General features: G+C 41.5%; 1 protein-coding gene across 3 annotated transcripts in view; it reads right to left on the bottom strand.

Annotated features, from left to right (window-relative positions):
- LOC130093454 (E3 ubiquitin-protein ligase RNF123) overlaps positions 1-14,255 on the bottom strand; it is a 155,886-nt gene that overhangs the window by 102,294 nt on the left and 39,337 nt on the right. For all 3 annotated transcript variants that reach the window (XM_056260564.1, XM_056260566.1, XM_056260565.1), the window contains exons 29-33: positions 13,717-13,804; positions 12,911-12,998; positions 12,088-12,172; positions 7,059-7,198; positions 169-357 (exon numbers count right to left, since the gene is read on the bottom strand). In XM_056260564.1, coding sequence (XP_056116539.1) covers positions 169-357; positions 7,059-7,198; positions 12,088-12,172; positions 12,911-12,998; positions 13,717-13,804 — 590 coding nt within the window. The remainder of the gene's footprint in view (positions 1-168; positions 358-7,058; positions 7,199-12,087; positions 12,173-12,910; positions 12,999-13,716; positions 13,805-14,255) is intronic.

Below are 14,255 nucleotides of genomic sequence, written 5' to 3'. Positions count from 1 at the left end.
AACAGGATCATTAACTCTAAGAGTTCTGCATGAAACTGCTTTAGAAAAATCTTAATGGTGAACATAAAATTAATTTCACTTTACTTTGCACTTTTGCAAGTTTTGAATGTCGCTTTAGAATCCAGAACAGCATCTTCAGAACACATCTCGGCTGTCAATCACGCTCACCTGAGCCAATCGGCGCAGCAGCAGCTCAGCGGAGGGGCGGGCCCAGTCCAGGAATATTTCCGGCACTAGAGTGATGGTCATCTCCAGGACCCGTAACAGACTGACGGAGAGGTCAAAACAGGTCGCGCACACCTTTAACTGCCGTGTGTCCACGAAATTCCTCTCAGGTCGCTCGGCTGCCTGTTGGATCTGACAGGGAATAAATGAAGACATGAAGAGACACAATAAAAAGATGCACAAAGTCAAAAGAGACATTATCAGACTGTTGAGACGGGACTGCATGACTTGTTGCACCGAATGATATAAAATTAGATCCAATGACAGTCAACTTACAGTGACAGCGATACGTACTTTGAGGATAAGACTGTGAGCTCTTATGACCAAGGGCCCAGAATACTCCTGCAACCACCCAGCAACAACCCTGCATCCACCCAGCAACAAGCTTGCGTTCACCAAGCAACAACCTTGCATCCACCCAGCAACCTCCCAACAATCACCCAGCATCAACCCTGCATCCACCCAGCAACCCCCCAACAATCACCCGGCATCAACCCTGCATCCACCCAGCAACAAGCTTGCGTTCACCAAGCAACAACCTTGCATCCACCCAGCAACCTCCCAACAATCACCCAGCATCAACCCTGCATCCACCCAGCAACCCCCCAACAATCACCCAGCATCAACCCTGCATCCACCCAGCAACCCCCCAACAATCACCCAGCATCAACCCTGCATCCACCCAGCAACCCCCCAACAATCACCCAGCATCAACCCTGCATCCACCCAGCAACCCCCCAACAATCACCCAGCATCAACCCTGCATCCACCCAGCAACCCCCCAACAATCACCCAGCAACAACCCTGCATCCACCCAGCAACCCCCCAACAATCACCCAGCATCAACCCTGCATCCACCCAGCAACCCCCCCAACAATCACCCAGCATCAACCCTGCATCCACCCAGCAACCCCCCAACAATCACCCAGCAACAACCCTGCATCCACCCAGCAACCCCCCAACAATCACCCAGCATCAACCCTGCATCCACCCAGCAACCCCCCCAACAATCACCCAGCATCAACCCTGCATCCACCCAGCAACCCCCCAACAATCACCCAGCATCAACCCTGCATCCACCCAGCAACCCCCCAACAATCACCCAGCAACAACCCTGCATCCACCCAGCAACCCCCCAACAATCACCCAGCATCAACCCTGCATCCACCCAGCAACCCCCCCAACAATCACCCAGCATCAACCCTGCATCCACCCAGCAACCCCCCAACAATCACCCGGCATCAACCCTGCATCCACCCCCCAACAATCACCCAGCATCAACCCTGCATCCACCCAGCAACCCCCCAACAATCACCCAGCATCAACCCTGCATCCACCCAGCAACCCCCCAACAATCACCCAGCATCAACCCTGCATCCACCCAGCAACCCCCCAACAATCACCCAGCAACAACCCTGCATCCACCCAGCAACCCCCCAACAATCACCCAGCATCAACCCTGCATCCACCCAGCAACCCCCCAACAATCACCCGGCATCAACCCTGCATCCACCCAGCAACCCCCCAACAATCACCCAGCATCAACCCTGCATCCACCCAGCAACCCCCCAACAATCACCCAGCATCAACCCTGCATCCACCCAGCAACCCCCCAACAATCACCCAGCATCAACCCTGCATCCACCCAGCAACCCCCCAACAATCACCCAGCAACAACCCTGCATCCACCCAGCAACCCCCCAACAATCACCCAGCAACAACCCTGCATCCACCCAGCAACCCCCCAACAATCACCCAGCAACAACCCTGCATCCACCCAGCAACCCCCCAACAATCACCCAGCATCAACCCTGCATCCACCCAGCAACAAGCTTGCGTTCACCCAGCATCAACCCTGCATCCACCCAGCAACCCCCCCAACAATCACCCAGCATCAACCCTGCATCCACCCAGCAACAAGCTTGCGTTCACCCAGCAACAACCTTGCATCCACCCTGCAACCCCCCAACAATCACCCAGCAACAACCCTGCATCCACCCAGCAACCCCCCAACAATCACCCAGCATCAACCCTGCATCCACCCACCAACCCCCCAACAATCACCCAGCATCAACCCTGCATCCACCCAGCAACCCCCAACAATCACCCAGCATCAACCCTGCATCCACCCAGCAACAACCTTGCATCCACCCAGCAACCCCCCAACAATCACCCATCAACAACCCTGCATCCACCCAGGAACAAGCTTGCGTTCACCCAGCAACCCCACAACAACCATCCAGTAACAACGCTGCATCCACCCAGCAACCCCCCCCCTCCCCCCCTTATTAATTCATTAGTTTACATAAGTAATTAAGTACTTTTTAGAAAATAATTACAAATTAATTTGTTTTTATTAAAACTTTTGTATGTTAAGAATTTTAAACTAATATAACTAGTATAACAAAGCATAGAAAAATATAACAAACAACAAACAAAAAGTGCTTTCAGTAGCCTATAGATTATCTGAACGTTTTCCATTCAAGAACTGTGAGTGATTTTTCTTCATCTTTACTGTTGTTTTTTACTATGACATCATAGACTGCGGGAGATCTATTAAGCTGCGTTCACGCACGCATCTCTTTTGAAATAAAAGAAGTAATGAGGTGTGTCCTGTCCGTTTAATCCCTTAAGACATAACTGGCTGTGTTTACGTTTAAGTAGCTACATTAAACCACTACACGGAGTCGCACAGCCGCATGCATGAAGCCTGTGAATGTCCTTGTAATTCGCTTCAACCTTTCCGAACTTTATGAAAGATTATTTTACGGAAGGTTCGAGTGGTGTATGTGTGTGAGGAATTGGAAGCAAGCAGAAAACGGTTGTTTCTAAAGCAAACTCAACGTCATCGCACATCTGGTTAAAAACTAAGCTCAGAGTCAGAATTGATTCTGGAATTCTCAGAATCGATCCAGAATCGTTGGAGAGCAAATCGCGATGCATCGATGGATCGATTTTTTTCTCCCACCCCTACCAGCAACCCCCCAACAACCACCCAGCAACAACCCTGCATCCACCCAGCAACCACCCAACAACCACCCAGCACACCCTAGTAACTGCATAGCAACGTGATAACAAGCACTCAAAACAACTGGATAACAATGCTTTGTAAACTACCCTCAATCATCTAGCATGATGTAAGTGAGTTTTTCATAAGCACCAAACACATTTTACTCTTCATTTCTTTAGGCATAAAACTTCACTATTTAGTGCACAAAAATGGTGTCTTGATGCTTAGACATTCTCATCAGATTCTGTCCCGCATCTACCCGTCATTCCAATTTAGCGCTCTCTGAAACTGAGGCAGTACACACATCACAAATTCCCCTGGAGACCGCTGCTTCTTAATGCCTGGATCATTGCAGATGAAAGGCGCTCCTAAGAGCCAGTCAACCTCCAGGCAAAGTAGCATACGAATCACAGTCCAATCTGCAATAAGCAGAATTTCAGAGCTTCAGCTCTCCTGAAAGACATTGATTTAAGAGTAGAGGATAAAGCCTGGTGAGAAAGTGCTTTCACGTCTGAGGTTTAATTTACAGCCATTATAGATCATAGTGGTTTAGCTTTCTTCTGTATCTCCCCCTGAGACTCCAAAGCCTGCGTTTAGTAATGACCCTTCCACGGGAGGGGCCGGCACGCTACTCTTCCCAAAAGGTTGTTTCCATGGTGTCCAAATTATCAAATTAGTGTGCAGCTGGATGAAGTTGCTAACGGGGTGAATGGAGCGCAAGGTAAACTAGATTTGCATTTCCTGAAGGAAACACCAGTGCTTGCAAGGGAGCAAAAGAATAGCGTTTTATGTCATCTTAACTTTTAGGCTTTGGTTATACATAAATTAAATGTAGACTGTATCCGTGTTTGTACAACGAACATGAACGATACCTCAAATCATGTGGCTTGTTGAAGAAAGGCATACTATCACTTTAAGCATACAATGCTTGCTAACTGAATAGAAACTGCCTAACAATGCCCTTAGAAACCATGAAGAAATTCATAACAACCACCTAATAAGCACTCGAAACATCTCAGCAATTGTACCTTGGCAACACTCTGACCATCCAAAACACTCCAGTAACCGACAAGCAAAGCCCTTTGAACAACCCACAACATCATAGCAAATGCCTACCAAGTGCTAGCAACCAAAACACCATATCAACTGCCAATCAGCAGCCAGTCAGAACGCCTTAGCAATGCCCTAGCAACCACCCAAAACACTCTAGCAACCGCCTAGAAACAACTTAGGAATACCTACAAAGACCACTCAGAACACTTAAGCAAGCACATAGCAATAACCTGGCAGCCACAATGCCTTAGCAAACACTCAGAAAACATTAGCAACACCCTTGCATTGCGGTGTTAATATTTGCATGGGTAAACATCACTCACATTTTCTTCAAAAGTTGCAGAGGTCTTGTTATTAGGCACTTCTTATCGACACAATCAAAAGCTAATGAATATTTCAAAGACTAAGTAACTTGCACTATGCAAAGAATCATTTTACTCTGAAAATGCAAGATGATGGTAATTCAGTTCAAATATTAAGTGGAAGTCATGATTACATTGTCATTATAAATAATTTACAGGCTCTGATTGAGTTAGTGCAAAGTTACAGCATTACAGGGCTAATCAGCGGGCGGAGGAAATTAGCCTTACAGTTTTAAACCAGTAGTTTGATTTAACTCTTATATTAAAGTGCCCCTATATTTTTTTCAAATATTCTCTTTCATGCAGTGTGTAATATAGTCGAAAGTGCACGATAAATAAAGCTATTGTCTCCCAAAAGAAAGAATCGACTCTGAACCGCCTTAACGAGACGTTTGTAATTCGAAACCCACTGCGTGACGGTTCTATGTAACTAGAAAAGACATTTGCATAATGCCCGCCTATGTTGTACGTTGTCTGCCCGAGAATAACTTGACCAGCCCTCAAACGTCATTTTACTGACGACTGCTTCTCAAATCTCTGAGTTCAACGTGGGATTCGGAAACCACTTGCTCTTGAAAGATGGATCAGTACTCTGTTTATTTGGACCAGCTTGCATAATTATTGATGTATATATTTTCGAATGGGTGATTAAAATACATCATTTTGTGTTTTATATTGTGTAAGTTTCCTGCTAACCGGCTAACTCACGTTATTACTGTATTACTGCAATACTTCTGTTAATCAGCTGTGGGCCACTATTACCTAAAACTGTGTCTATTAATGCAGATTGTCTGTTGTTCTTACTATTTTGAGTAAAGATAAAGGATGGAGCAAGATTTGTTTTACAAACGTTTATGTTAAATCAGGCAATCACGATAGTCACTAACGTACAATCACTAACGTACTAATGTATGCACCGTTATTGATACATTTCCCGCATGTGCACCGCAATAAATTAGAAATATACACATTGGTTTATTGATGGACACTCTTGTTAATGCTGATGGTGAGGAATTACAGTTGCAACATCTCATAATGTACCTCAAACTCAGTAGTGTATTACTGAGAAACGTCCTGCTCAAGTCGTCCTTGCGATGGAGGTTAGCAATGTCATCGTTACTGTCTTTACAGTGTGAACAATCGGTGAGCTTTAGGAAGCTTTCATACGGAACTTAAGTTTAGTTATGGTAATGGGCTTTTAGCTCCCGAAATACGCTGAAAGTGGTAGACCAATCACAACAGACTGGGCCATCTGGCCAATCAGAGCAGAGTAGGCTCACAGAAAGGAGGGATTTAAAAAGACTGATTCATCCGTCGAGTCGTTTGAGACTCATTGAAAAATGGGGTGATGTGCAATGTATATTAGGAGAAAATGAAATGTCCTGTTGTAGGACACCTCCAAAAAAAAAATTAGGAGCCTTTAAAATGGCATAATAGTGTCACTTTAAAAAAAACTGCTGTTTTAGTTAACCCTTTAGAACCGGCTGTGTCGTCGCCGACACAGACCAGCAAGCTGTATTCATTGTACCGTAACTCTTCAACCGTTCGCACTATCAAAACCATTCCAATTGCCCCTGACAGTAGACAACATGCGCTTTTCGGCAATATACGGCTTATAACGGAAATTCCGTCAGCAAATGACAGCAGCTTTCTGGCAGAGCGGGAAGGAAGGATTTGAACAGAGAGATGCGAAGCGCGGCAGGTTAGAGTGTTTTGGGTTGCATAAAATAGTAAAAGAAACTAACAAATACATCGCAAAAGAAGTGGTAGACAGCAGAAGAGGGGATTGGGATGATTTTTAATTAAACTTGGGAGGCGGATGGCCGTTACTCTTTCACGTATCTTTACATGTGGTGTATGCATGTGTATGTGTGCGTGCCTATGAATGGACGCATTTGTATGTGTGCGTGTATGAAAAAAAGTGTCCTAAATGAAAACTGTGCAACCCAATGTCACAAAAAAGACTTGTATCTGATGTATTATACTTCATTTTTCAACTTTAAAATGTTAGTTCCTTTCGTTTGTGATTTTTCTGTTTTTTTTCTAAATAAAGAAAAAAAAAATTTTTTGTAAATAATTCTATTTACAAACTCACCACACACAATAATGGTCAATAACTGTAATTTATTGAAAGCTAATCTTTTTCTGAAAAAGATGACACCTTGCACATGAAGATAGTACATTATTTTAGAATTTTATAGTCAAAAAATCAAAATGTGTGAAAAACACCTATTTTAGCTTCAGGTTCTAAAGGGTTAAAGAAACATTTACTCTGGCTCTCTGGTGCTCTCAAAAAAATGCTGTTTGTTTTAGTGGGTTGACACTTCTGGCTTCTGGAGTTTGGGGTTGAATTTTCTATTTGTTTTACATATTAGAAGATAGGTGGTGAGACAACAAAAGTTTCTTACCTCCTGTATCATGCCGATGAATTCGGAAAAGGCCCAGTTGAGCTGGTTTAAGACGCTATTGAGGAAACTGGCAGCCATGTCTTTGTCTTGACTAAGGAGTTCAGCCATGTGTCTCTGCAGCAGAAGTGATGGACAGGGCTCTGTAACCAATCAGGGAAAAGCACATTTATTCAATACAGAGTGTCAATCTTATTTTCGTAAATCTTAAGTATCACAATAATAATAATAAAAACTATCAATAGTCACTTCACAAATAATTTAGGCCATGCCTAAATGGCTATATGGCATTCTGTTTGTGAATACGATAAAATGTGGACCAGTCAATGTACCAGTATTTCCCCCCTTAGTTTAGGATATACAGTGTTCTTAATGTGATCATAATACCTTCTTGCTTTGCAATAAAACCAGACTAACATCACTTACATCATGTGGCTGGATGAGCAAAGACAGATAAAGAGGCAAAGAGAGGCATTTATTGGAAATGATTTTAAAACATTAAAAAAGGGAAATCAAGCGTACATGGGAGAATGAAGTTGAACTGAAAGAGCATGTGGTGTCCTCACTTTAACTGGACCATGAAAATCTAGAAGTGTTAATAAAGGTTCAGGCATACTCTCCTATCCAAGCCTGGAATGTGAAAGTTGGTAGGTTTCGTATACCATCAGAATTTTTTTTTCGTTTAGCACGACACTTGGGTGGTACCCTCAAAGGTAGTCCTTTGTATCTTGTAAATGCACAAAGGTTTACCCGAGACTTCTCCCCCAGTTGCAAGGTATTTTACCCTGAAGGTACAATTTATACACATTTCTTCTGACAGTGTGAAAACTTGGCTTCCCAAGGAAAGTAAGCCAGTCAGTTGGAGACTAGATGCCAGCACCCTTCTTGACCCTACGAGGTTCAAAGTGAGCTGATCGGTCAGCTGCAACATGTGTTTTTGCCCCAGAAACTCGGTACGGCAACTCTACCTCCGGTAGTGTAGGATTCACTGCCAGCTCCTTTCTTGCACCTACAGGAACACATGCAGCATTGAGACCAGTCTCTTGAGGAAAGGCATGCTCTGCATTTAAAGGAAGCAGTGACAAGGTGATAATTACAGATGCACCTCATCATATGGTCGGCCTCTTAGTTGGTCTAGCTCGTTCTTGGAAAGTGCGTAAACCGACTCTACTTCTGGTGTCAAGGGATTCTTTTCCCACTCTGTTCCTGGACCTAGGGGGAAACCATTGAGCATGCACTGGGGAAAAGATCGGGCTCTCAAGGGTAGACGTTATATGCTCTTAAAGGCAACAATGATGAGGTGTTAGTTACTTCAGCTACTCCTCATCACACAACTGGTCTCTTGGTCAGTCAGCTGAAATGTGTACCTTGTCTTGGAAAGCAAGTAAGGTGACTACTTATGGTGAAATGGGATTCCCTTCCCGCTTCTTTCCATGGACATGCAGGGAAACCATTGGGCATGCACTAGGGAAGAGATCAGTCTCTTGAAGAGAGGCATGCTCTGTATTTAAAAGGCAGGAGTGATGAAGTGCTATTCAGGTATGCATCATTACCGCTGCCCAACAGGGATCGTGATTGTGCCCTGAGGTCAGGCAACTGAAGGGATGGGGTAGTGCTGATGAGAGGGGAGGCGGTCGTTTCATCACAATCACTATTACAAAAGGCCAGTCTGTCTAGTCATAATAATCTCAGATCACATGAGAACCCCTTGAAGCAAATGAAAACCATGTTTCCATGAAAACTTTTTCCTCATTCAACCCATGACCATGATTACTCAATAATAAGACAAAACGACAAGTTCTGCACATTGCATTGGAACAGAATGACGACACCAAATAACAAAGTAATTAAACCACAAAACAGAGGGCTGATGGGAAATCATCGCCCCCGCCCCCTTGACGTTCTATTACTGCTATCTGACCGCATCTGGTAAACACACAAAGGGCACTCTCTCTCATTATATGCACACAAAGAGGACACTGGGTAATTTAATACCTTATCTAGAAAAGTACAGCGATCGCAAACATACTAAAAGCTTTGTAGCACAGTGTTAAAAGCAGGAGCAAGCAATGGCAATAAAGCTCTAAATAAAGTTAATCATTAGACGCTGAGGTGCAGGTCTCCGATAGAGATGCAACCTTTATGTTTAATTAGATGAAGTCCGTGTAAGTGGCAGCTTGGAAAATAAGGGCTCAGGGGCAATAAGGCAGGAATAAAGATAGAAAGAAAGGCCATAAGCGAGACCAGGCAGTAGGCAGCTATGGCACGGCACGCATGTTTCAGAACTCAAGGCATTGAGAGGCAAGCAATCACTGTTACTGCGTAGTCAATTCAATTTGAAATTGCTTTAAGGTAGGATCCGATAAACAAAATGGATGGGAAAACCTTTAAAAGATTACTTCACCCTCATGTCAACTCAAGCCTGCATTGATTTTTCTATGAAACACAAAAGGATATATTTTGCCAAATCTGTTGGTCGTTCATTTCCATGCAATTACAATTGAGGACTGGAGATTTAAAGCCTCCTTTGGTAAATTTGGTTGTTATTCAATAATTATCTTTTAAACCAGGGACCTACTGCAACCAGATCACTGAGTCAACTAGTTGACTACGATATTTAGGTGGAAGCTGCATTTTTTGGTATATTTTTAACCAAGTATAAAATGTTGATTCTGATAAATATTTGAATTTGGACTGTGGCCAGAATTTTGAGCAGCATAATTAACTAATAATTTGGAGTAGGACACAGAGGTGACACATTAATCACATGATAATTGGCACAATTACAGAGGGGGAGGGGGAGGGGGGGGGGCAAACTACTGGCAAGGACAAGATATGGCTACAAGGGACTAAAATGGTACAGAACGGCGCTATAACTAGTTTTAAGACTGGGTAAATGGTCATGTGGACACAATCCTAAACGCTTAAGTCTGCTCTGAGCCAGATTTAGGCTTGCATCAGTCACTGAGGCTACATCACAGCAGACTGGCACTTAGGATAATGTTTAATAAGGGTCAGAAAAAGGTGAAAACTACCAAATGGGAACAAAACTTACTTTGAAAGCTAGCAATTGACAAATCCCCTGGGCGTCATGCAAATGAGAGTGGAAAAATATGAAATTAGCATTGAGACAAGACTCATCAGACCAGGGAAGGAATTCATGCATCAAGTACAAGACAAGCTCTAGTGTCAAGACAAGTGTCCTTTCACAAAGACAACTTTGCAATTTATTCCCTCTGCTAAGCATTGGCCTCCTGATTAAGCACTACAAGCCTCTTGTCTGGTATGCAAATCGACCCTTCTGACAATCCAATCAATTCCTGATAGATAATATAGAGTCCCACAGAACCTGTTTCCCTCTTAAATACGCCACATTACCGAAGTAAAAATCAGTCGCAAATGTTTCATGTTGACCTTTAAAAGCAACAAGAGACTTGCATGACGTCAGTTCACGTGTTTTTACCATCCAGAATTACTGTTTCCTGAAGGACCTGCCAATACACTGAGAGGGTCATCTTTTATGTACTCAAAAAATAGACTGGAATGAACTGTGAGTGATTAAATTCAGAGCTTTAAAGTAAATTGATAAAGGGAAATATCTCTGTTGATGCAATGGATGGTTTGACTTAATGGAAAGTCTCTTGGATAGTATTGATTTGGCAGGCAGCTGAAAGAAATAACGGACGAGTTAATAGGCACGTCCTCAATGAGACTGTGTGTGTGCATGAAGGTGCAAAGTTTGACTTTAATGAGTTAGAAGCAAGGAGACTTTTTACAGTCACTCAGAAGAACGGCATGGTGTCAAAACCGCTCTAGTAAAATCACAGCATTTGTACTCTGTCTTCTACATTATGTATAAAAACATCCTAATAATGTCAGTGGGGATGTAGATCCCAGGGACAGGAACAAAGAACAAACATCATTTGATGTCAGATGGGTGCCAAAACAGATAGTAATCTTAGTGTCCACTCACTCAAATGTGCATGCAGCTTTTGTACATACACTGCTGAAATGATATTAAATTAATTCGACTGCAACCCTGTTAGGGAATGTTAAAAACTGAATATTTAGTCGTGATACCCAGACAGAAATGACATAATTTGGACCTTTTCCTACAGTATGACATGAAATAATGCCAATCTGCATTCTGCATTCATTAAGCTCAATCATTTAATCCTGCTATCAACAATATAGTAATAAAGTATAAATATTATTTAAATGTATGGAAATATAAAAGTAAAATTGTATCGATAACTAGAAGCCAACATTTGGCACCAAACTACCAACTTCAATTTGGCAAAATCTGCAAAGCTCTTAACCATTTTTTTCATTGAATAAATGAATGCTATACGTAAATAAACAAACAAAAAAATACAGGCATACATAACGGTTATTGTTACAACAGTAAGGCTATGGTAGCTTCATATCAGTATTGGTATACCTAGCAAGGATCTAACAAACAAACGTACTCTAATTTGCTGACAGCATTCAAGGAAATTTCTAAGAAAAAAACGTTTTAATGATTGATATTACTATTTATGATGTGGTTATGATGATTAACGAGTTTTGTGCTTTGACAGCTTAAATAAATGAGTCTCTGCATCTAGTGTTTTTTGGGTTATTGACTGGTAAAGCATTGTGGGGCATCAATAAAAGTGAGTTTAACGTGACAGACTCAGATAGATTGTATTAGCGTACACTTCTAAAGCCAGTTTATTCAATGCTTTCATCATATTCAATGTAATGCCTTTGAATGATCTTCATTTGGGGGCTTTTCTTCAGATATTGATCTATGCTATTAGTTAATCATTGATCATCCTAATTATATTACAATTATTTAATCTTTATAAAACATTTGATTAATATCAAATTATACAACAACTATAAAGACAACGGGAAGAGAGAAAGCCAGAGAGAGAGAATGACAAAAAGAAAAGAGTGCAGAAAAGTAAAGAATAGGTTTTCAGGAAACACTGTTAAGTTTGAAGATGGGCTGAAAATAAAGATGGAGGAAGACAGGACAGCCACTCACTTTGCAGGCTGGGCAGGTTGGCGTCCTCCGGTTTGGTCTTGAGCAGATGAGGCAGACGTGTGTACCGGTAGCCAAAGCCACAACCCTGTAGACAGGAGGAATAAAATATAAGACCACGTACAGCCTGCAAAGCCGTGGGAGTGACAACAGCATTCAAATTCATTTTTTTAAGCTCTAAACAGTGTGAACTAGTTGTTCAGTACGGTCGGGAATACATTTGTTGTAGAATGCGACTGTTACTCAAGTAAATAATCAAGCTGCGTTAAATAACCCATGACTACATTAACCCATGGTTAGCGGGTTAACGATAAAAAGTGTACAGGACATGTTCAAGAACTCAGAAAATAAGTGTCAACCCGTTTTAGCCAGTGCGTGTGGCCTAAAAGAGCTGAGGGAAAGACCGTGTCTTTTCTGAACAATCTGTGATTTTTATCATAAATTAAAACGACGACAACAACAGAACAATCCTCCAAGAAACTCTTAAAATGATCAAGAACAGACCCATAATCATACATTTGCGGATGAATAAACCCAATAATGCTTTCTTTAAGAGATACAAAACAATTCACCCATTTTTCTGTGCACTGAGAGCAGAATAAATGTTAAACAACTAAATGGGAGTAGCTGGTTTGTCAGGCCCATTTCATAATGTTGAATGGAAACAGCGGAGATATGCTGTATAATGGCTCTGATATAATGCCCCTATTCTGAGCTGGAATCTAATGGCATAATGGGAGGAGTGGAAAGGCAAGTAGAAGATACAAAGAAAAGAGGGAGTGGGGGGTGGGGGGTTGTCTGAGGCATTAAAAGAAATGGAGCGTACCCTCCAAAGACGAACCAGGATCCAGTTGGTTTGAGCCCATGGTCTCTGTTCATATGGAGCCAGTAAGTTCCTCATCATAGCCATCCGCCTGAGATAAATAAAAAAGATAAACGACAATGCACTGACAAATAAAGTACAGATCCAAAAAAAAGTAGATTGTCTTATCCACATTGCGCGTGCATCTGCAGGAGCTTTCTCAAAATGGCAAGATTCACTCTAATTAGCTGGTTTTACAATTTTTAGGAACCAGTTTGCACAGGTCTTTCATAATCGGGCATCATTTAAAAGGTATCAGATTGATAAAATGAGTGTTTAAAAAAAAAACAAAAAAAAAACATCATCAAAAAAACAAACAAAAGATCAAAACTAAACTTTCAAAGCAAAAGAAAAAAAACAAAAAGCAAAGATAAAGCATTAAAAACTAATAAAAAAACTAAACTAACCTTCCAAAACAAGGCAAAAACCTTCAAAAACAATACAAAACCTTCAACCATCAAACAAAAAAAAACAAAAGAACAAAACATGACCATCAAAAACAATGACACAACCATAAAAAAAAAAAATAAAAAAAAAAAAAAGTTGTGCCATGGTAGCACTTTAAAATTAGCTATCTGAATGACACAACCTGTTTAACACAAAAACACACATTTATGAAGGGACTGCGCGCTAATGGTGTATTATCAAATCATTCACATCATCATTTGCAAACGTGCACCGAGTATGTTTCTGAAAACAAGTAATGCTTTAACAAACAAAAACCCAGATAATCACTGCATTTTAATGAGCACTTGGCCTTTAGCACATACTGTTCTTCTGGGATCCTCTCGACGGCACGCAGGGATTGTGGGTAACAGACGTAACTGGCCAAAGCCTGCATCAGTGAATCTTTGATATCTGTGGAAGAAAATTAAATAGGTAGAGAATGATTCAATCAATTCCTTATAAATAGAATCTAGTCCCACTCTGTGTTTACTGGTTTACTCTAGAATGCTACACAAATGAAATGTGTTTAAATGTGTCTTTAAAAAGATACTCTTTTAATAATTTGCATGCATTGTTGTTATATCTATTTGCATTCACTTCCATTTTTATGAAACAAGAAGCTTCAATGACTTCCTAACACCTCAGTTTCCCTTTGTTGAGAAAATAAAAAATAATAATAATTCAATCACTACAAAACAACAACAAAAGAAGGGCTATTTAGATATAAAAAGCTAGCTGAAATGTAAAACTAATCCATATTAAAAACAGACAGTGCAACAACCGTTGCTAGAAATGAAGTATATTTGGGAACAGAGCCCGCAGAAAACACGATAAATATGCAAAGAAAATCTAAATAAATCAG

The sequence above is a fragment of the Rhinichthys klamathensis genome, unplaced genomic scaffold (genome assembly GCF_029890125.1).
Source record: "Rhinichthys klamathensis goyatoka isolate OS25496 unplaced genomic scaffold, OSU_Roscu_1.1 h1tg000009l_1, whole genome shotgun sequence".
In the NCBI taxonomy this organism is placed as follows: domain Eukaryota; kingdom Metazoa; phylum Chordata; class Actinopteri; order Cypriniformes; family Leuciscidae; genus Rhinichthys; species Rhinichthys klamathensis.
The sequence above is the reverse complement of the archived record's forward strand: the minus strand, read 5'-3'. Positions and strand labels throughout refer to the sequence as shown.